General features: G+C 43.3%; 1 protein-coding gene across 7 annotated transcripts in view; it reads left to right on the top strand.

Moving 5' to 3' along the window:
- Window positions 1-25,125, top strand: part of ELP2 (elongator acetyltransferase complex subunit 2) — a 1,253,630-nt gene that overhangs the window by 425,375 nt on the left and 803,130 nt on the right. For all 7 annotated transcript variants that reach the window (XM_069219622.1, XM_069219623.1, XM_069219617.1 and 4 more), the window contains 2 exons: window positions 399-494; window positions 20,704-20,804. In XM_069219622.1, the coding sequence (XP_069075723.1) occupies window positions 399-494; window positions 20,704-20,804 (197 nt within the window). The remainder of the gene's footprint in view (window positions 1-398; window positions 495-20,703; window positions 20,805-25,125) is intronic.

Raw genomic sequence — 25,125 nt, 5'->3', positions numbered from 1 at the left:
TTAAAACACTCTAACAAGTTGAACGATAGTAGCAGGCGTTGTAATGTTATTAATGTGGTAGAGCTGGTGGCAGATCACTAAAGTGATTTACTGAACTTTGTAATATGTTTTGTCCAAAATCATAATAAAAGAGTGGCTACCAGTTCGAAAGATCACAAATGTTCATAAAATGCTATTTTTATGTCTTTTTAGTTTCTCAAAATGATAAACAAGTGACTCGAGTTGATAATGTTTTCGCAGACCTTACTTAGTCACCTTTTGAAATTTTGAATCTCAGAATCATCTATGCTGGAATTTCAAATCACATTTAAGTAATTATGCATATGTTTTACCATGCTAAATATAGCTCAGATGCATGTTTAATTTTTTGATGTAGCATGTTTTATTATTTCATTTAGATGCAGAGGCCAAATATGCAGTTACTTTAGAGACTTTGCTTTCTGGACATGAGGACTCCGTATATGCTGTTCACTGGCAACCTTCATTTATAAAAGGTAAGGAAGCAAATTTAGCATACAGATTAGTGATTACACTGAGTTTCAAACAGATAAAAAGGCACACTTGCATGCAGACAAGCACAAATGCACAGAGACATCGGGGCACACAGAACACTCATAAAAAAACACTCTACAGTAGGGGCAGAGAATGATGTGCATTAGCAGTGTATGTGGTTATTTGCAGCAAGGGGACAACATTACATCAGGGGGCATGACAAGGGAGCTTGCTGGATCAGAAAGTCATGTGCACCAGGGGAGCTTAAGTATGTGTCTCATGTGAGCCATTCTTGAAATGCCCTATAATACTCCTAAGTGATGTGCCTAAAGTGAACCTTCGGATGCTATGCCTCATTGAAGCACCTCATGGCGTCACTAGCGGCTGAGAACAATGGGATCTTAGAGTTCTGTGCATTGGTGAACTGATTGTTGTGTATTTCTAGGGCACGACTCTGTGAATCATTGTGACACTGATTGATGTGCATCAGGGAAAAACATTGATGTGCCTCATGTAGTGTGTTACACCTTTATCCACTAAAGAGTGTCTGGCGAGCAGCATTTGCATGCTGCAATTTTCACCTGTAGTTATGATATTAACAGCAAAATAAAAATTGTCAGAATGCCAGGTACCAGGGTCTAGAATGGTACCACATGGCATGGGCCTCTTGGTACTATACACATGGATAGTATGATGGAAAATAAAGTAAAAGCATGCCTCTATTCATTTTGATGTAATCGTGACGTTTTTCTTTTGGTACTTCATAGCTTTTTCATCTTAGGGCCTGATTACGAATTTGGCGGAAAGAGTACCGCAGTCGAAACAGTGTCAAATTCATCAGCGGCCAACTTGGTGGTCCGCCGGCTGAATTATGATGTTGGCAGGTTGCTGAATGAGAGACTGCCAGAGCCCTGCCAACTCCACCAGCCATTTGCCAACTACCTTGACGGTAGATTGGGGAAAAGCAACTGTCAGAGGGCAGTACAGACAAGGTTCCTACTGTCTGGATTACAAAGTGCCTTCCCGTCAAGCTGACTGTAGTGAAGAGACGGGCTGCTTTGAGACTGCGAAATCAAAGGAAATGGGATTCAAACTCACCCATTTCCTTGTTTTTCCTTCAGTCTCCGAAGCGGACCCCTTCATCCAGGCCCCCCTTCACAGCACCAACTTAACACCGAAGAAGATGACCCAGTGGGGGCCAAAATCCAGGTAAGTACGTTTTGCGCTTTTCTCCCATTGACTGGACTGGGCACATATGGTCCAGACTCCTGCAATGGAAAAGTAATTGTACAAGGTATTTTTTCACAAAAGTCATGCATATGTGTAACTTTTTACAGGTATTTAGTCACAATGTACACAACTATATCAACATATATAAAAAAACATTTCTTGAATTGCTGACCACATCCCATTCCGGTCCCCTGGTGCCAGAAACCCCGCCTCTGTGCCGGTGGTGACATCTAAATACAACAGGCGAAAGACTCCTGAGTCTATGGCGTGCTTGGGACTGCGGCAGACTGGCGGTGAGACCTCCAAACTCGTAATCAGGCCCTTAGTCTCTTTCAGCATTCTGATTAAGAACACAAATGCCTAAACTAACAATTACATTTATTGTACTCGTATTATTAAATTTTAGTAGCCTTTACAAAATGTGACAAAGAAAGATGTATGTAGGCCTGTAATCATTACATAATAATGATATATTGTGAATCATCTCTCTATACCCTCCAGAAATATAAGGATTTGATTTGGAATAATTGTACATATTGTGCATGCTATATGTTTATTTGAGAAAGATATGATCTCGACATATAATATAAGTACATAAACACAGTGCTTAACATAATTTATGCTGGGATACAAGATCTATTACATGTTTTTACTTTTCTTTGTAATAGAGTGGGTGTCGTGCATTAACCCTTGTTAAAATGCTGACAGGATGGCTGAGTTTTAGGGATCAGGATAATGAGCACTGACTTGTCAGGCAAGGGTAAGGATGTGCATAGTTTGAACAAGATAGTAAACCTGTCTTCAAAATGTTGTGAAGATGTTCCTTACATGTTTAGTAGGACTGAACCAATTAAAACTACTAAACTCATTGAAATAAATGTATAAAGTGTGTTCCATTTAGAAGAATTACTCTGGCAGCTTAGCCAGTCTCCAAGTCAGCATTTGCATTTCTTACAATACAACCCATAATAATACTACCTCCGTTAGCTTTGGCATAAGGAAATGCCACCTTCATTCATTTACAGGGAGTGCAGAATTATTAGGCAAGTAGTATTTTTGAGGATTAATTTTATTATTGAACAACAACCATGTTCTGAATGAACCCAAAAAACTCATTAATATCAAAGCTGAATATTTTGGGAAGTAGTTTGTAGTTTGTTTTTAGTTTTAGCTATGTTAGGGGGATATCTGTGTGTGCAGGTGACTATTACTGTGCATAATTATTAGGCAACTTAACAAAAAAAAATATATACCCATTTCAATTATTTATTATTACCAGTGAAACCAATATAACATCTCAACATTCACAAATATACATTTCTGACATTCAAAAACAAAACAAAAACAAATCAGTGACCAATATAGCCACCTTTCTTTGCAAGGACACTCAAAAGCCTGCCATCCATGGATTCTGTCAGTGTTTTGATCTGTTCACCATCAACATTGCGTGCAGCAGCAACCACAGCCTCCCAGACACTGTTCAGAGAGGTGTACTGTTTTCCCTCCTTGTAAATCTCACATTTGATGATGGACCACAGGTTCTCAATGGGGTTCAGATCAGGTGAACAAGGAGGCCATGTCATTAGATTTCCTTCTTTTATACCCTTTCTTGCCAGCCACGCTGTGGAGTCCTTGGACGCGTGTGATGGAGCATTGTCCTGCATGAAAATCATGTTTTTCTTGAAGGATGCAGACTTCTTCCTGTACCACTGCTTGAAGAAGGTGTCTTCCAGGAACTGGCAGTAGGACTGGGAGTTGAGCTTGACTCCATCCTCAACCCGAAAAGGCCCCACAAGCTCATCTTTGATGATACCAGCCCAAACCAGTACTCCACCTCCACCTTGCTGGCGTCTGAGTCGGACTGGAGCTCTCTGCCCTTTACCAATCCAGCCACGGGCCCATCCATCTGGCCCATCAAGACTCACTCTCATTTCATCAGTCCATAAAACCTTAGAAAAATCAGTCTTGAGATATTTCATGGCCCAGTCTTGACGTTTCAGCTTGTGTGTCTTGTTCAGTGGTGGTCGTCTTTCAGCCTTTCTTACCTTGGCCATGTCTCTGAGTATTGCACACCTTGTGCTTTTGGGCACTCCAGTGATGTTGCAGCTCTGAAATATGGCCAAACTGGTGGCAAGTGGCATCGTGGCAGCTGCACGCTTGACTTTTCTCAGTTCATGGGCAGTTATTTTGCGCCTTGGTTTTTCCACACGCTTCTTGCGACCCTGTTGACTATTTTGAATGAAACGCTTGATTGTTCGATGATCACGCTCCAGAAGCTTTGCAATTTTAAGAGTGCTGCATCCCTCTGCAAGATATCTCACTATTTTTGACTTTTCTGAGCCTGTCAAGTCCTTCTTTTGACCCATTTTGCCAAAGGAAAGGAAGTTGCCTAATAATTATGCACACCTGATATAGGGTGTTGATGTCATTAGACCACACCCCTTCTCATTACAGAGATGCACATCACCTAATATGCTTAATTGGTAGTAGGCTTTCGAGCCTATACAGCTTGGAGTAAGACAACATGCATAAAGAGGATGATGTGGTCAAAATACTCATTTGCCTAATAATTCTGCACTCCCTGTATAATGCCAAGCCTAAAAAGGGAACCTTTGGATATCTGTATGCTTAACAAATAAGTTTTGGATTAGTCCCCACTAAAGCATGGCAGAATATGTTTTTAATCCACTTTAAGCACAATATTCCTCTATGATAACACAATGTATTATAATACTACAGCTGCTTAGTATCTATTCCTGTAGTTTTGAGTCTATCCTCATAACAGTATCTGTCACCTATATTATGTGTTCCCTGTTATATCTTTGTTGTTTTGACAGTCTAAATGTTTTGAAGCATATATTAAATTGTATTTATAATGTTAAATGAACCAACTGAATTGGTTGCTTTGTTAATGTTCCCCTTCCCCCTAAGAAATGATGTTCAGAGACCCTCTTCTGCACCAGTGGACCCTAGGTACTAGGCCATTGGAAGCAACGTTTACATGTGACTATCTACAAAACGAATTGCCAGATTTTGCAGAAAAATGTAGGAAACCCACAAATATTGGTGGGTCACTCAGGTTCCCACATCCTGCCGTAACTTGTATCAAGATTGCGGAAGCCCTCTTCAATATTTGCCATTTTTACCGAAGATATTTCAGATGTGTTTCATTACTGAGGCGTTTTACAAAGCTCCATATCTTTCCTTTCACGTCAGAGTAAAATACAGTAAGCAAAGGTTGAAGTGCAGAATTGGATGGCTATTAAACTTTATGTGCAATGCTTTTCATGCAACCCCCTTTTGTGGTGAGTTCAGTTAATGGTCAGTCTGAAAAGTTCTGCTTTTAGTACTTTCTGTAACCACAAGTGGCTGGGCCTGAATCTCAAATGCGAGTCGAGGGCATTCCAGATTGTGGGGTCTAACTTGGTAAGAGATCTAAGGCCAGATGTAGCAAAGGTTTTTACCCATTCTGTGTCTATGGGAAAAAGTGTTTGTACATATGGCCCCTAGTTCTCTGTTTTTTTAAGTATTGATGGATCTGATGGGTGGTCGTTGAATGGAGGGCAGTTGGGGGCATAATGAGGTGACAGTACATACAGGTATGAGGACAGTTGCTTTGTGAATGGTACACAAAAACTGGAATTTAATCCTGGTAACTTCATTATGTCAGTGAAGTACTTTATGGGTGAGTTTGATGTGACCCACAGTTTATGCAGACTGAGTTGCATTCTTGTTGCTTACTGCTGAAGTCTTTAGAATATGATAATGAGTTCACTGCGATGGCAGGACTGGACTATGTTACAGTGGTCCATGTGCACCAGGATCTGGGCTCTCATCAGTTTGGATTTGTCATTAGTGGGAAGCAGAGGGGGCATGTTTTTGCAAAAGTAAGACCTTCAGGTTTAAGCTGTGTACCATTGGTTGATTTGAAGTACAAAAGTCAGATCAGCCTCAAAGAGGTGTGTTGCATTTGATGAAGCAAACGGGTTTAACAAAATCTGAGGAAAAGCAGTTTGGTGTATAGTATCCAATTTATTGAATCTCTATATTTGTGCTATTCATGCACAGGACACTCTCTTTTATCCAGCTGAACACAAGGGCCTGGCAATAGGTGATGTCATGTGGATTCTCTGAGAGGTGTTAACAAAGATGTGGATTTGTTTGCCATCAGCATATATTTGAAGTTTCACCTGGTACTGTTTAAGGAGGTCTTCCTGGAGCCATATGTTGGTGTTTAAAAGTAGACATATGAGGGATGACCCTTTAGGAGCATCACAAGCTAAGAGTCCTAGGAATGAATTGAATGATCTCGCCCGCGTCGCCCGGCTACACAACCTCAACATCATCTCCTACGCCAACGACACCCAACTGATCCTCTCCCTTACCAAGGACCCCCTCACCGCCAAATCTAACCTCCACGAAGGAATGAAGGCCGTCGCCGAATGGATGAGGAACAGTAAACTGAAGTTGAGCTCAGATAAGATGAAGGTCCTCATCCTCGGCGCCAACCCCTCAGCCTGGAACGACTCCTGGTGGCCGACTGTTCTGGGAGCAGCCCCAACACCCACCAACCACGCACGCAACCTGGGCATCATCCTCGACTCAACACTCTCCATGACCAAGCAAGTCAGCACTGTCTCCTCATCCTGCTTCAACACCCTCCGCAAGATCTACAGATGGATTCCCACAGATACAAGAAGAACAGTCACCCAAGCCCTCGTCAGCAGCAAACTTGACTACGGAAACGCCCTCTACTCCTCAAACGACTGCAACGCATACAAAACGCCTCCGCACGCCTGATCCTCTATGCCCACCGCCACAGCCACATCATTCCCCTTCTGAGAGACCTACACTGGCTCCCCGTCAACAAAAGGATAACCTTCAAGCTCCTCACCCACGCACACAAGGCGCTCCACAGCACCGATCCAGCCTACCTCAACAGACGACTCACCTTCTACACCCCATCCCGCCAACTCCGCTCAGCCGACCTCGCCACCGTCCCCCGCATCGGAAGAGCGACCACCGGAGGTAGATCCTTCTCCCACCTCACCGCCAAGACCTGAAACACCCTTCCCTTGCCCCTACAACAGACCGAACACTTGTCGACTTTCAGGAAGTGGCTCAAAACCTGGCTATTTGAGCAGTAGCAGCACCACCCCTCCCCCTCCTTCCACCCCCTCACCCCTGCCGCCACCCCACCTCAGCGCCTTGAGACCCTCAAGGGTGTTAGTGCGCTCTACAAATACACTGATTGATTGAATGATCTGACTTGGGTTTTTCTGTGGTTCATCTTGTTTTTTATAATGACTGATGAAACTACAATATTATTTACTAGCATTCTCATGCATAATGTTTATGTACGTAATACAAAACCTCTTTTTGTAAAATACAAACAGCTGTGTGTGTCTTCTATTTCCAGGGGCCAGTGTGCAGGTTTAGATATGTATGTATCACCCCGGCCAACAAAGGTTACTCTGGAAGGGGGCCTGACATGTATCACTCTGAATCTGCTTACCTCAAGATATAGAAGTGTGAGACACCAGTATTTCCAAAAGGGGGAGTTATTTCAAATTCTTACATAGAATCTACCATACGCCTGTGCATCTGAGACTTGAGGAAGGCTGCTGTTTGCGCTGTGGACCGACACATACTGATTTTCTGCACCTATTGTGGGAATGCCCAAAGATACGAGACTTCACGAGGATGGTGTTTAGAGGTATGGCCATTATTAGGGGCCACTCTCTGGTGTTTATCGGTTGGTTGGCTATACATTGACCTTCATTCTGGAATGCATATTACCTTGCTATTCTGTCAAAATTGGTTTATTGCAACTTTCAATAAACAAATATTAAAAAAGGTACCCAGGATTTATGGATCCCCCTGCAGGGGACTGAGAAAATATGAAAAATATAGCTAATTTTTGAGTTTTGTGTGGAAAAAAATTGAAAACTGTGCTTTGCAAAAAAGTATCTGCTTTTTACCTAAAAATAGCACAAACAAAAGGTGTGCTGTGCTGAAGTCATCATTTTCCCAGCTTTCAGAAACATGCAGAGCTGAGTCAAAAAAACTATTTTTTTTTAACCACAGTTTTACCATGATCATGGAGAGATAAAGATTTCTGAAAAGTAGACAAAACTCAGCAAGCAGTCATTTGTGTAGATGCCTTTAGGTTTTGCCAAGAAAACTAACTGTTGAAATAAATACTGAAAATTAGTCTCTAAATTTCTTGGTACCCATACTAGCATGTGAATTAAAGGGCAGTCCTCAAAATTTATTTTTCTGACACAATGGCTTACATTTGAAAGGCACAAGTGCAGATAAATACCATTGGTAATAATGTGTTCTACTATTCTGTGTTCCCCTAAGCCTCCCAATAAAAGTGGTATCACGTGTGTGGGCAGGCCTAGACCAGTGATAAAAAGAAAAAAAATAGGGCCCAAAACGCAACATAGACCACAATTTTTCATTGAAAATTGACCCTTTTTGTAATGTGGCTAGCTGTGGATTTTGGGACCTAGCTCAGGAGGCACCTAGGGAAACCCAGCAAACATGCACATTTTTCAAAACTAGATAGTAGGGGGAATCCAGGGTTGGGGTTACTTGCATGGCTTTCACCCCATTCTCTTACCCAGAAGCTTGCAAACTTCAAACTGTGATAAAAAACAATACCTTTCCTCACATTTCTGTGATAGAAACTTCTAGAATCTGCAGGGAACCACTAATTTCCTACCAACCACCATTCCCCTGAGTGTCCTGATGAAACTGGTAACTCACTTGTGTGAGTTGGGCCTGTGGCAACATCACATTTGTCCACTGAAAACTGCCCCTTTTTGTGCAATATGCCTAGCTGTGGATTTTTGGGCCCTCTCTCAGCTGGCACCTGAGGAAACCTAGCAAACCTGTAGTTTTTTGAGAAATAGACACCCAGCGGAATCCAGAGGGGGTGACTTGCGTGGCTCTCAAAAGGTGTTCTTATCCAGAAGCCCTTGCAAACCTCAACCTTTGCCTAATAGTGTGCATTGTCCTTGCCCTTGCATTTCTGTGACCTAAACTTCTAGAAAAAGCAGGAAAGCTTTGTAGAATCCACTACACCACTCTTTACTCCCCTAGGTGTCTAGTTTTCAGATATGCTTGAGTTTGGTAGGTCTTACTGGGTGGCCATCAAACCCAGGCTCAAAGAGTGCAGCTATCATTTTTGTTGATTTTGCCACATTGAGTCTTGGACTCGGCCCTTTTGCAGGCAGTAGGTCCACTCACACAGGTGAGGTGCCATTTTTCTGCGAAATTATATGGGAACTCTGGGTAGCAGAAAATTAGAGGCCCCCAGCAGATTCCAGTACTTTGAGGTAACTAAGCGAGCCCCCCCTGGTGTCTCACTGATGTTTAGTGTACTAAAATATCTACAGACAAATATTACTGTACAACCATCTACTCCTCAAATACACACCACTGATTGTACTTGGCATAATAGTGAGTGAAAAGTTCAAAACGTACATTTTATTAACAAATGATTTCACAAAAATGAAACTCACTGTTAATAATTGTTGGAAAATGGATTATTGGTAAGGGCAGGTAAGTACCTACACTTAGCAATAGGCCACTAGCCTCCAATTAGGTCCAGTTAGGTCTCAATAAGTTAATCCCAGCTCAACCCTTGGTAGCTTGGCAACGATAGACAAGGCTTAACTTAGGAGACATGTGTAAAGCATTTAAAAACCACAAAACAGTAAATAAGTAAAACACAAAACACAATAAAAATCCAACGCCAATTTATAAAACTAGATTATATTTTTATCTTTGAAATGATACCAAAACAATTAAAATTCGATAAAGGGAACCAGAGATATGGATTTTTAAAGAATTAATGCTTTCCAGCGCATAGAAGCCAATAGCGCCAATCTGGTCACACCTCGACCGGGGCAAAATCAAAGATTAAGGCAGACCGCAATGGAGCCTTGCTCGGCTACAGCCCGCAGGTCAAAAGTTTTCACTTCTGACTTATTCGATTTTCTTCAGTGGGACCAAGTCGCCAGTCCAATCCGACCTCCTGGAACTCTTCCTCAAATACGCATCTCGGGAGCCCTCACTGGAGATTTTTACATTCGGACTTAGTTGTTTTTTTTCGACGTAGAAATCCTTCAACCGGGGCAAACCTGAATCTTGATCCAGCGTCCCTGTAGCCCTCTTTGGATACACTGCCTGGGAGATCCAGGTCAACTTTCTCAGTTCGGATGTAGCCACTTTTTCTGAGATTTTCTTCACCGGGACGAACCTACCATTCAGGCTGGGTTGCAGTTGAGCCAAGCCGGCTAGATTTGCCGCATCGGGTCGGTCCCTTTTATGGAGCTTTTTTACAAAAGTTCTCCAAACTTCTGGATCTTCTTCCAGATGTTCTTTATGGTTCTTTTGAGGTCCACAGCTCACCCCAAGGTTTAAGAAGCTCTGAGATGCTCCTTTAGGGTGCGGACTGCAAATCTCAGTATGCTCCTGGAGCAAACACCAAAACGGCCACTGGAGAGTGGTCAGCTGGTCAGTTTTTTCAGGAGTTGGTCCAGGGGACTCTGATTAGCAATTTTTCACCTGTAGCAAACAGGGAGTCCCTCCTTGAACCAGTTGGAGCCAGGCAAAGCTCTTCTTGTGGTGAAGCCCAAGTGTGCAGCTGTTGCAGTCCTCCAGAGTGCAGTGTCCAGGTGCAGGTCGGGGGTCCAGCAGGACAGTCATTCTTCTCCTGTGGTTCTTCCTTGTTGGAATCTGGTAGGGATCGGAGATGTGGGCACAGCTCAGCCTTATTTATCCTTTCTCCTGGGTGAACAGCAGGGGGGGGTCCTGGTTCTCCAATCAGGTGCATGGTCCTTCCCCCTGTGATGACCACTTCCTGGGAAGTGTAGCAAAAATCAATCCCAGGGAGCAACAACATTCCTCAAAAATCCATCATGGCTGAAACTGTTTTTTGGACGTTACATCTGGCTGCGCCCACCCACTTGTGTGGCTAAAAATCTTAAAGACACCCTTCTCCTGCCATCGCCTAATCTAATCAGGGGGGCACCTAATTGTCTGGGTTTGCAGAATGTGAGGGAGGTGCTGGGTTGCTCCAAATGTCCTTCCCTGCTCTTGGAGACCAGTTTGGCAGCCCTCCCCCTTCCTGCTTCTCCAGCTGCTGAGGGAAGATCTCCTCCCACAGGAACATTACTTTGTGGTGTTCAGCCCAGGCTACTTCACACCTCATCATGGCAGCCTGGCCAGGCTGCCAGAGGCTGGCCAATCAGAGCAGAGCACTACAGGGCTGAAGTTGGAAACTTTTTAGGTACAGTTTAAAGCTCTTTACCTGAACAAGTTATATTAAATCCAGCAATTGTAAGTTGTGGGATTTATTATAACAATTAATTTGATACCAAACTTGAGGTATCTGATACTTAAGGGGACTTTATAAATTAAAATAGTCTCCTCATTCTAGCCTATGGAGGCCATTCACTACAATGAGGGAAAAACATATTTGGCTGTTTTCCCTCACCAGGGCTTATAAAACTATTTTTATAAGGTCCCTGCTTATAGTTGCATGGCACCCAGCCATAGGGGCACATAGGGGTGACCTATATGTCAAAATAAGGTAGTTTAAGACTTTGGAAGTACTTTTAATTCCAAAGTCGAATTTGCGTGTAACTTTAATTTAAAAGCAGCCAACAAGGCAGGCCTGCCTGCCTTTAAAATGACACTGGGCACCTCAGCAGTGCACCTAGGGTGTACTACGTATGCTGGGTTCCCTGAACGAACCAACATGCCCTACCATATACTAGGGACTTATAGGTAGGTTGACATAACCAATTATTATTAGCCTAATTTGCATACTGATTTTACACAGAGCACAGGTGCTGGGACTTGTTAGCAGTACCCAGTGCACCATCAGGAAAACACCAGCAAAAAATGAAAAATGGGGGCAAAATGTCAGGGGGGCCTCTGCAATCAGCCCTATTTTCTTACAATAATATAATTGAAAGTTTAAAAAACTGAACTAGTGACTCACAGCTTGCAAACTGTGAAGCCACAACAAGGCACCAACCGCTTTACATGCCATTCAAACACCTTTCATGCTTCTCACACACACACAAAACCATTCATACTGCCAGCCGCGGGCCCAGCACATAAACAGCCCCATTCAAGAGCCTATCACTTTCCTGCACCCACAGGACTGACACTGCAGTCCTACCACCTGGCAGCTGACGGAGTGTGTAGACTGGTGTTTGGCTGGCAATGTGTGTGTAGTGACTAGCAGCGAGTCACTAAACACACTGCCAGTCAAATGCCAGCTCAGCCAAACTCCCAGCTGGAGGCCTACCACACACCAACACCAGCACACACACCGCCAGCCAGATGCCAGTTCAGACACAATAATCACATTGCCTGTAAGCTGGCAGAATGTGTAAACTGGCATTTCAGTGGTAGTTTATTTGTTTAGTGGCTTGTTGCTGGTCACAACGCGCACACACACACACACACACACACACTGGCAGCCAAGTGCCAGTTTACACACTGCCATCTAATATTTTTAACTAACACGAAAACACAAACCAATTCGAAGGAGATGAATTCCCAACTATGACTACAAACACATTGTATTGGTGATCCACTGTTATTTTATTACAAAAACTTTAAGACAGCCAGCCAACACGTGTTTCGCCCTGGAGGTGGTTATGAACCTGGGGCTTTCTCAAGGCTGCAACAACATGGAAAATGGGTTATAGATAAGCTACAAATCTACAGATAGGCCCATCAACCAATGTGCAAGGTTACCAAGTTAACCAGGGTGCCACCCCCAATTAGGGAGCGGTGATTTAAATGATACAGACTTAGAAGGTAAATTTAATAAGGTATAGGATCTTCACCTAGTGCAGATTGTGGAGTGGTACAAAGTGAGGAGAGTAAAAAGTCAGCAATTTAAAAAAGTGTAAAAGTATGATAACATCAAGGTGCTGTCAGATGAGTTATAGTCTGAACTAGAGAGTTATAACTTCTATATATGGTAAGATTTTAGTCAAAAGTAAAGTCTCCCAGAAATATGATGACATTTCAAATGTAAGCAGATGCAGAAAAAGTCCTCAGCCCCATGCAAAATCATTTGCTTTCATAAGATACCTCTAGATGTAGTAAGAAATGTACGTCCATTTTTAGTTGGTGCAGGTTATACAGGTTACCAGTCATGACGCGTGGTTTTGTGTGAGACACTTCAGGTCTAAATAAATACATCAAACAACCACTAACCGTGAAACTGAACAAAAAATATAAAATGTTACAGACCTGTCCGACCACCTTTACTCTCATGGTTGCTCCCAATCTTTGAGTTGCGTGTAGTGCGATTTAACATATGCGGGCACACATAGCCCAGGATTAGAAGTACACTTTGGGCACTTTAAACATCTGAAAGAAATGTATAGGTAAAAAGGTCTCAGTATTGTTTACAAACCTGCAGCACCACTAAAGGCAGGCAATACAGGCTGCACCGTGTTTGGTGCAACCCAAAGTTCAGCACTTTTTATGGGAAGCCTTTCAGCTGAATATAGATTCCTCTTGCTGCACTATCCGCATATCACTGTCCTCTTCTATTAAAGTGGCTTTATCATCAGATGATTCCTCTTGGGCAGAAAATTCAGTGCCAGAATCTCAGACTTCATCCTATGCCTCAGATGCAGAGTCAATTTCAGAAACATGGACAGAGGAAAATTCGAAAACCCAAATCCACAACCTGCTGACCAGTCAACCTGTGGTTAGTCATAATCCTTGCTAATAAAAGCCATATAATAAATAACTTAATGATAACCAGCACTGTATAAAATAAGTAATAAACAAACTGGCTTCATCAATCAAAAAGTAAAACTACTGGCATTTAGCTTTATAGTACTCTGGAAGGAAAAGTCAATCAATATAAAGCACACAGACATATATATTCAGAACGATACCACTCACTTGCCAGAGACCGAGGAATAAGATTGAGGATCAACTGCACCTACTCTGCGCAGATACAACAAGCACAAAAGAAGTCCCACTGGGAAGTAAAAAACACATTACACATATCACAAGGCAGTATCTTCACAAATATATGTGTTACTTTGAAAGGCAATTAAACAAAGAGCTATAGATTCATTTTAGTACAGCAATCGAAAAAATTATACAAACAGGCCAATGATACACATTAGATGGAAAGATTACAAAATGTGTTGCTTAACACAACTACAGATCTGGCAAAGCTGCACCGGAAAACAGGATTCACTACCAAGACAATGGAAACATTTGGCTCTACAATACAAAAAATAAAAATTATATCACTAATAAAATTTAGCAATATATCAATCAAAAGACACTGATATTTCCCCAAAAGGAGGAGTGACAAAGGCAAAAAAACACCCATCATCATATGGAAGCAAACCTTGACATACATAAGCTTATTCCCAGGAGACTCGTGTTACCACCCACCCAGAGGCCGAATCCACTCAAAAATAAGTAAATAAATCCACGCTCAAGGGAGAGGGCAGATTGCAAAAATATTATGGCCCCCAAGGAGAGGGACCCTTGCCCAAGGGAACACTCCCATTCAAAATTCCTTGTGTATAGTAGACTTCCATCACCCCCCAGGAGGGCATATTGGCCTAAAAACACACAATCTGCCTTTTGGGTGTGGGATGGGGGAGCAGAGTAAAAAAACAATATGGTCCCTAAACCTCACTCCCCTTCCAAACATAATTCCCTGGTGTTAAGTGGGCTTCCGACCCTCCTTTCTCCCCACCCCCCAAAGGGCATCAGAATACCAAAAAACCTTATCCCCCAAGGGGTAACCCCCTCAAATATAATCCCTGATGTCTAGTGGGCTTCCCCACTCCCACCCCTGAGGTTAGATCAGCCTAAAAATGTACAGTCTGCCCTCGGGAGGGGGCCCCACACTGATGTCATCATATCGCCAAAGGGGGGGAATTGGGGTGGCAGCGGAAGCACTTCTGCTGTTGCCCCCAAGGGGGGACCCTAGCTCAATATGCATTTTTAGTCAGTTAGCTTTTGTTCTTTAAGAGCGTCACTCTCTATCTGTGTTGTGGTGTTTCTCAAGCCAAGAAATATGCAAGAATATGCAAGTAAGGTCTGGGGATCTGATGACCCTTACGAAAGATGTTTGAAGCTCACAGCTGACTTGAATCTCCCAATGAAACCTGAAGATGTATCTCCACGAATATGTCTGAGATAGGCTTAAATACCTCTTTTCTGGTTATTATGAAAAGGTCAGACCTTATGATGTATAATGCAAGAATAACCATATGTTTAATCTTTTTATTGGGTTTTACATTTTGGGAAAGAATAAAAGAAAGAAAAACAAGGTTGACAATCACATACAGGTGAACCAGTGTCAAATATTTCATGGGGGTACACAACAGTAACAATATGGCTACAGCTGCAAGTTCAATCAAAGAGTATAATCTGATCAGTGTAATTAGTGGGTGATAAGGAGCTTTTGGCGGTACTGTCTTCTAGATCTACCACTTCTGTGAACACCATTACTGAAATTTACAAGCAAGGTATGAGTGGTGAGGGGGAACGGAGAGTGCGCCTAAGTGGTTGGTGATGAACAACTTCCACATTTTTGTTGATACGTAAGAGCCCTTGGATATTTATCCCGTTTTCCCCAGTGGCATATCGTATCACAGTGGAAGAGTGTTGTCCCTCACCAAAATTTGGAATTATATAAGCAAGGTGTCCCATGCCATGGAGATTGGGCAGTTACCAATCTTTCTGGCTTCGTCACGGCAGAGCGCCGTGCTCTCTGTGACACCAAGCAAATAAGTGGTGTGCCACGTAGCGACTGGGGTATCTGCCCTCCAGTGCAATGTAATGGTGCGTTTGGCCAACACACTCACAAGGTTAGTGAAGTGTACTTTAATGCAAGAATTACCATATGAATTATTTTGCACATTTACTAAAATACATTATACATTATAAATCATATGAAATCATGAGCATTTGATGTGCTGTCAACCTATAATAGAGCAAAACGGTTTATATACTAATATAATTAATATGATGTGAAACATGCATTTCTAAATAAAAAATGTATTCTTTTATAAATGAGTATATGAAATGGAATGGGGGCACATAAGCAGAAAATGCAAAGAACACATCGGAGCCTAACCATGCGGCTCAAAGCATAAGGGCTCTTGAGTGCCTGGGACCCTGAAATAAGTTACACACACACATAACTTAACAGAAGACTCATGAAGATGTTTTACAAACTTCCTGTCATTGGGGAGGCATGCCCATTATTACTCTGGGGCTTCTGAACCTCTTAGCACATACAAAGGATTGGCCCCAATTGTGAGTACCATTGAGTCTTTGTGAGCATTTGCTGGGGAATCAGGGGAGGTTGGATTAGAGGTGATTAAAATACCAGACAATATTTGCCTAGTCTCTACTGCCCACTTGACTTCTAGGGGATTTCGATTAAGCACGGGCAAAGTAGCACTAGTGGTCAGACCTAATATGTACTGTGAAGGTACTTCACTCCTGGAATGAACTGGAGGCTGCTGATGCAGAAGAGCTATTCACAAAGTATGTCATGATTGACCCTCTATCCCAGTAAGAATCATTTGTGTATATTGCAGTGCCTTTGATTCATATTCAACACTTAACACTGTGTCAGGGCAAACTCCTACATGTAGTACAAAGGGTACCTTTAGGGCCACTCACAGTGCACACTAGACCAGTGCTTGCTACATATGCACTGTACACAGAATTAGACAACCTCCCTATAGTAGAAACTAAAGAGACACTCACTGAGATTATAAGCATATATGTTGAAAATTTCAGCTTGCTTTAAAGACTACAATATTGAGGTACTGTGATAGTATAGACTATAGTGGATTTTTAAGATCAAGGTCTCTAAAAAGTAATAAAAGTATAATCTATTTTTTTCTTCTTGTGTGACTTTCTTATTTTGTTGTTTGGTGCTGTTAAATGCTTAACACATTGTTCCTTTGCTAAGCCTTACTGCTTGCAGCCACAGCTACCCAGGGTAGAGCTTAATTTTAATTAAACATACCTGACTGGATCCAAGACAGTATTTGGAGTGTACTGCACAAAAAGACCCCACAGCCCTATCATATAGTACACTCAAATCCTCACAGTAATATTAATAGTGATACTGCACTATTGGCTATTCTCCAAAGATATGCTGCTTCTCCACAAGATCGGAATAATGTAGAATTACCAAAAACAATACCTCAAGTCTATGTCTGCATGGGTAGAGATTTCACAGAGGTGAGATCACAGAAACCACAACTGAACACTAGTACGGAGGATGAAAAGCTTCCAAAAAAGGAGGAGTGGCCACACTGACGAAGATGGTTGCTTGCTAAAGTGGGTCTGTCAACCTGAAGTTGTAATCCCTCTTTATGCACACGTAATGTGACTCCCACACCATCATCTGATATTAGACAATGAGAGGACAAACTGAGAGCACTCCCAGGGCTGAGCTCCAACTGCCGTGCAACTGGCGAGATGGAAAGCTCGCCTCCTCATGCGGGGCCCAAAGCTGCTACAGTGTCAGCCGAGCACCAGAGGCAGGCTGAGAGGCTGGGCACCATTTGAGACCAAGAGGAACTGCAGATTCCCAGCAAGATCAGTGGTCCAGAGGTGAAGAGGGGGCTGGAAGGCAGGGAGGAGACCAAGCCCTAACCCAGCTGATCTTCAGAGAGCGGCCAAGTCTTCCAACCTACTTGAAGGGACGTGTGCCGCGGTGGGGGCCCAGGAGATGTTGGTGCCCCCCCCCCTCCTCTACTTACACTGGGCTTCTCTGGAGGAAGGGCCTACAGCGTCGATGTACCCTCTCGGGCGCCAACTGGTACAAGGGGGAGGTTGTGAAGATAGCTGGCCTGAGTCACAGGGCAGCTGGGGAGTATTGCATCCTCAGGTATGGAAGAGACTGGGCCTCTGTCTAGCGAAGAACTGGCAAGAGATACTAAGCCTGCTCCTGACCTGGGATTACCGAAGGGCTCAGTGGCTAGAAAAACAGCATGTGGAGATTGGGGCCCCAACAATTGCGACCTAGTTGGTGCTGAGGGAGAGACACACACTAAAAAAAAAAGGCGCTGACGCTCCATAGCTGAACTTGCCCTACAGGAGGGAAATAGAACACCAGTGTGTACCATGCACTGCCCGAGACCCAGAACACATCCACTGGCCCCACCATCATGACTGCGGATTATGTATGCCTAGCAGTGCACCATCAGAGGGAGGGGACGTCTGACCTAGTTGTGCATGGCTGGGTGAACTGTGAGGGGTACAATACATCACAGAAGGCTCAGGGCCATTTTAAGGGGGCAGACCTTCATCCGTGACTTCTACAAATTCAACAAAATAAAATGGAATATGCATTGGCCATGACACCCTGGGCCCAACCAGCAGAGCACTCCAGAATCTATGGAAACAGACTGGAACCTGTAAAAATGTCACCAAATCCCTTGCCTGGTAGACATAATGGCTGCAATAAGGTGGGTCTGAGATGCTCTAGAAGATAAACTGTCACCATCAAAGTAACTCTCCTAAGGCGGACCTACAAAAAAATCAACAAGTGTGTTTTGCATGCAGAAAGGTCCCTAACCATACTACAGAAGGATTCCAAAACCCTCAGGTCAACACCTTACTAAAGATAATGCTGCCATGAAGGCACAGCTAGAAGACTATGAAGGGCGACTCACAAGACGCAACAATATTAGGGTGTTGGCAGTCCTGCAGAGGAACCCAGCGTATAACTCTTTCTTGAGGACTTAATTACACACACGCCAAAGCCCAAGCAGCTGGTGAAATTATTAACTGTTGAAAGAGCCCACAGAGCACTGGTGCCACCCCCTCATTCGGACGCCCCACTAGCACCATAATCGCTCAAATTTCAACTACCTAGACAGGGATGCCATTCTGCAGGCTGCAAGATCGGTGAATAACATCCAGTATTAAAACACCACAATCATATCCTTCCTTTACTTCTTGCTAAACATCCAGATATATTATTGTGGCTTTGAAGAAGTAAACAAAAAGTGCTCAGAGCTCAAGAACTTGGTTACATAATGCTATACCCGGCCCTACTCAGGGTGCCAGCGAAGGAGAAAGCCTGGCACTTTGATATGCCCAACGAAGCATGGGACCAGCGGAAGGGCTGGCAGGTAGCCAAACCACACAAAGGCTGCTTGTGGGGGCACTTGGCAACCAAACTGCCAAGATGAGGCACACCGCAATTGCCTGTCTTCAACGCCGACCCCAGAAACCATTAAAAACACAGAATGAGACAGAGGAACGACTGGAACCAGCGTGGAAGAAGATACACAAGCGGATGCAGATATACAGCACACCTACAGATTTGACAAGGGGACTTGCCAGTGGAACTAAGGTCAATGTCGCACCACCTGGGGTTAACCATAGATAGGCACACTTGAGGGAATACAAGTGGAGTTGGACTGCACTAAAGTCAGCCACAGGTAACCCACTGGTGAGTGACATCATTCATGGGGCGACAGGCACTTTGGGTTGGGGGAGCCGGCAGTTACAAGCCTTTGGAGTAGGGGGGAGTTCAATTGATTGGGAGACATGTTTATGGTTCACGGTTATAGTTCAACACCACAAATACCTACAGGACATCAGAGATAGTGTCCCACTCAGCGCTCTGACACAGGGGCCCGCCAGGGTCGAGATCTGCCTCTGCACACCCTGGGACCCCCTTATACACAACTGCACTATGACGAACTTGAATGCTAAAACTCTTGTCCTGGAATGTTAACTGTCTGGGCAACCGCATCAAGCAGGACAGAGTGCTCCAATTTCTAAGACGACATGCACGAGATACAGTCATTCTACAAAAAAGTCACCTGAAAGGAAACTATTATATGGCACTTAATAGATGTGAGGACACAGTGCTAGCGCACTCGGGTTCTCCGTCCGACTCGAGAGGTGTGAGATTACTGTGTAAAAAAATCCACTATGTTGCTCACATGAGAAACGTGGACTGACCCCCCCCTGGTAGATTCCCTATGCAGACAGGAACCTGGTATGGCCTGGCTTTAAATCTATGCTCAGTCTACATCCTTCATATAGACTTCTTCCTAGCACAGCACCTACACATAGGAAGGTTCTTTCGCTTCCTGCACTCGCTGGTCTGGGTGAAGCTACAAGCCAGTGAAGGGGCAGATGACCCGACCCAGACCTATATATCTTTAATATCTAAAGTAAAAGGTCATATTAGGGCAACTTAAGAAAGCAACAGAACAGTACTTTCAAGAGAATACAGGAATGGTGTGATGTGGGTGATCCTGGGAAACTAGATCCTAGATATGGTGATCTAGGGAAATACACAACTCCGCTCAAAGGGAGATTCATCCTGCCTGAATGAGTAGCAATAGGGGGTCTAGTGGGTCTAAACAAATGGCAGGATTGGTGCACTTGAGAAACACAATGTTTGTGGCTAAATAGTTTGGTGGAGGCAGGAATAGTTAGCATAGTTTAAAGATCTCTTTGATACTGCGCTAACATTTTTTGAGCTGATACAGATTTGTTTTTACATGGACTACTATATATAGTAGGACTAGCAAGAACCAACTGAGAGATTGGTGGGAAACAGAATTGGGTGAAGGTCAGTTTTTACAGTGAGTTTGTACTTTGCATTAATGGTTAATAAACTCAATGAATAAAAAGAGAGGGCAAAATCTGACTGACTGATTCAATGGACTAAAATAGCTTTTTTTCCTTAACACTGAATTGATAGTAGGGCCTAATAAGTGCCATATTTATGTGCCATTATGTGTTTTGTTAGCTCGAATTGTGATGTCGTTCAGTGGTTACTATGTATTGATTCAAACTAGAGTTTTTGGCGTATATCTCTATCACATTACAATTTGAGAGTAAGAATTTGGTTGAAATGCCCACCATGATTACTATCTGTAAAACCTGTGCTTCATTCCCTAGATGGCAAGATTCATCAACCAATGTGCTTATTGTCTGCATCTATGGATAAAACTATGATACTTTGGGCACCCGATGAAGAGTCTGGAGTATGGCTAGAGCAGGTATGCATGTGTTATGTTTTTGTAATTTGTTTTTCCCTGTTTTGGCTTTGTTTGCAATTTTAACCAATCTGTAGTCAACAGTTCAACCCTTTTGTATCTTCCAGACTCCATCATATGCATAGTGTTGTTCTGTTAACTATATAATCAAATTTTAAAGGCAATACTTTCATCTTAAATTCAACAACAACCCCCTCAGTCTATCTTATGCTTCCACTTTCTATTACAGACATTCCCCTAGTCCATCACCCTTCCTCGAATGACAGTACCTTGCTTCAATCCACTAAAATCTAACCTCAAGAATTTCCTCTCTGTTCACACCTCCTGCCCCATTAATTCCAACCCTATATTATCCACTGCTGTTTAGTCCTAACCTATTGTTTATGTTCTATATTGATTTTCCACTTCTAGTTACCAGAACATTGTTACGCTGGCATAAATTCAACTGTACATTTGTATATTTTGTAAAAATCCCCAAACTTCTGTATTTTTATGAAAACCTGTTCCCAGAAAAATGTATCTAAAGCTTCTTCCACCACTACTCTTACAACTTGCCTCCCTTTTTCCTTTGTTCTACTACTTCCGTAAAGAACCACATATTGACTTCCCTGGGTCAAGGTGGGTCTTATCTGTTGTATTTTGTAAAGTACTTCACTGCCCACCGTCAGTACCTTCTCTAGCACACACCTTATTTAGAAGGAGGCAGGTAGCACATGTCTCGCTCACTGAAACTCCTCCAGTTTGCCCTTTTCTCCACCAATGTGTAGAAGCAAATTGGTAAGAAATGTTGCCATTTTAAATGCAAAGTTTGTAGTGGCTGATCTGCCAAGCTGTATGTCTAGATGAAATACCTTTCTGAAGGTCTGCTGAGCAAAAGTAGCCTACGTTTCATTGAGTGGTAAGTATAATTTCTTTAACACACTGGAAACCATCCCCACTCTGTAAGTGAGGCTAGCTAGCTATATGTCTCACTTAGGGGCTATATTTCCACTGCACACATTTCCTGGTGGTATCTAGCCAATGAAGTAACAGATAACATGTATATATCAGAAAAGATTGACGGGGCATATCTTGCACCATTATGGCATTGGATGGGTACCCTGAGAGCTTCTTGATACGCAGGAAGAAAGTGAGACCACCTGGGTCCCTTGGGGACCTAACAGAGCTGCACTTGGGTGCCACACATGGGGGTCAGTACCAGGATCAAGGGGCATCCCCTCTCCACTAAAGCTTTGCATCACTAGCCTGCATTTGGAGAAGCTGGTGCAGAGAAAGCCCAAAATGGCAGTCTTATCTTAGATACGGCTGTAGCTTCAAAAGGAGCCCCAGGCACATCATGTCGCTTCTGAGGCTGTGTAGAGCTGATGCTCAGGCCGACCCCACTGCACAAAGGCTCTAGATGCATGTCCAGCACCTGCGAGCCAGAAACACTGGCACTGAAAATGCATGGGGCCTAAGATGGGAGCCACGACTGGAGGACGTCCACCGCTGCCTGCCACCAGGGCACTTCAGACATATTGGCCCAACCTACAATGGATCCCCTGAGGACTCTGGATCTGGACCAATACAAAGCCTGCCTCTTACAACTAAACGATCAAGTGATAGCCCGCACAAAAAACAAGATTTAGAAAACAGAAATTGCCAGTGCTACTTTCGAGGTATGCCGGGGGGGGGGGGGGTTGGTGGGTAGGGGGCAGAGGGGAATAATGTTGAAGCCTATGTTCAAGGCCTCCTGGAAGCTAGCCTCAAAAACTGGAAGACTGCCCCTGCATATAAACATGGCCAACAGAGCATCACATGTAGTCACAACCATCTAGGGATCGCCGGACAGCCTGGCTTGCCTGCATTATTTACATGACAAAGAAAAGTTATTAAAGTTGTAAGGTTGGGAGGTCCGATGTCCTACAATGGGGTACCATTGCAAAGCTTCCAGGACCTCTCAGTTATTATGCTCCAGAAGTGACAAGCCTTTGACCTGTCACAATGTTCTTGCAGGACAAAGGCATCCATTACAAATGAGGCCATCCTTTCCCTTCACTTTTGATTGGGAAGGCTGCACTCAAATGTCTAAATCTCTGAAATAAACATTTGCCTTCCTGTTTGCCTGAATCCACCACAAGACAACAATATTGGATCAGCTATAAACTGTACTTCTCGTTCAAGCCGCCCTGAATCGCGTAATATGTCAAGAAAACACACATGAAGCACCTCGCAAAAATGAGGAATTCCTGGAGGGTCGCATTCAATCATCTCCAGAACTCCAATGCTGGGCTCTCCCAGCAACCAGACTCTCAAAATGGTAATTAAGCCATGGACCCAACCACTGGCTTATCAAGCATCAGTGGTATATAGGTGGGGTGGTGGGCCTGGTGTTTTCCATCTATATATTACTAGTATTTTCTTCACAGGTATGGATTATTTGCTAGGATTCTTCCCCTACCATTACGTATTAAAATACCCAGCACTTGTCAGACCATGCCCAGTTTTTAAGAGTCAACCACCCCACAACTTAGGGATGGGTTTAGATACCCAGTGATTGATTGTTTTCTAATGAATACTAAATGGTTTATGGTATTGTTGAAGTCCTTGGTTTTGGTGTCTTGTTTTGTGCTCCATCTAACTTTCCCTAAAACACATAGTCCTCTATCCTGCAGCCTTTACACTCCCTGCTGAAATGTCACCCTTCACACATACCACTTATAGCATTAGAGGTTTAAACAAACTGGCAAAGAAGCACTTTCTCTCCTTAAACTACTACTATTGAATACAGACTTAGCCCTCCTTCAGGAGACCCACCTGTTCCCCTCCGGACCAAGTTTGCTTTTGATTTCATTTATTCCTCTTGCAAACCATTTTCTTCATCTAAGAACAAGACAGGTGGAGTGGGTATTCTCTTGAGAAAGGAGTGCACATTTCACATCAGAGGTTTCCAAAGAGACAAGGTTTCATTATGAGGCACATTCAGTGATCAGGCTCTTACTGTAATTTCTACATAAGAAAACATACATAAATAAAAAAGTACTTACCTGCCACTGCCAACCTACATCTCTGTGTTCTTCTGCTCTTGACTCCTGATTGCCCACGGACTGGTGCACACTGTGCAGGCTCCTAGATGGCAATCAAAATGCTGCTATCATGCTGGTAATACTATTTACCAGCATGACAGCAGTGAGGTGATTGGACTGAGTGGGCTGGTTTAACGCTTGCTCAGGGCCTTGGAGACCGTGCCTCTTCTCCACGCAGCTGCACAGCTCAGGTGGAGAGACCTAAGTGCTCATGTCGGTTGAGCCGTCCTTAGACCGCCGACCACACTGACATGCACATTTACAGTGTGCACTATTCTTTCTCCCCCTGCTGCCATCATGGCCCACCCTAGACTCTGCTACTCTAGCACTGAAAGAAAAATAAGCCGCCGCTACAAGACTTTGGAAAATGAAAGAGGCACTCTCTCTTAATCTCTAAACAAAGGAAACTATTAGCTACTTCTTCAGAGTGAAGCAGTCCAAAAGCTAAATTGTAGAAATGAAGGTCAAAATGAGAACTCTGTGTACCAGAGAGGGTGACAAATTAGTTTATTTTGTTGTTATTTATGGACCTTTATCAGGAAGATCCCATAAACCCTGTAGAATGTAGTCAATTTCTACAAAGTGCTCAGCTCATCACTATCACACAGACAGAGTGGGAATAGCTGTAGCAACCCATTCCCAAGGCGGAAATCGTGGGAGGCATATCCGAGATACACTTATCAAAGCTCTACAGCCCTTTTTTATACGACTTTCAGCACTCAACTTCTTCCTATTCTCAGTGAGGTTTTTCATGGAATAATAAAAAAAAAAAAGAGTGATACTCAAAACGACAGAATCCCAGATAACCCTGATCCTATAGCCAGCCAATCTTTCAACATTAGTGGAAATGTGGGTGCGTAACATTGAGATATATGCTTGGGGGGAGAACAATTTAAACCTTTCATGCAAACTTAGGATGGATATGACCTTCCTGAGGCCAACTGCTTCAGATACTTTCAGATGTGGCATTGGGCTTTATAATCACACATAAAGCAAGCGACTATTGGAACCCTCATCCCATTTGAGAAATACATTCTGTATCATGTTATGGAGATGGGAGTGATTTCTAGGGTATATTGACCAGTAAATCAATTACTATTAGGGGAAAGGATCTCCTTCCAAGATGCATGGGAACAAGAGCTTTTCATTATGATAGGTGTTGACAATTGGAACCCAATAATCACTGGGGGCACCACGGCTAGACATATGGTAAGTAAACCCTCTTGAAAATACTATACAGCTGGTTTTATACTTTTGGC

The sequence above is a fragment of the Pleurodeles waltl genome, chromosome 2_2 (genome assembly GCF_031143425.1).
Source record: "Pleurodeles waltl isolate 20211129_DDA chromosome 2_2, aPleWal1.hap1.20221129, whole genome shotgun sequence".
NCBI classification, from domain to species: Eukaryota; Metazoa; Chordata; class Amphibia; order Caudata; family Salamandridae; genus Pleurodeles; species Pleurodeles waltl.
The sequence above is the reverse complement of the archived record's forward strand: the minus strand, read 5'-3'. Positions and strand labels throughout refer to the sequence as shown.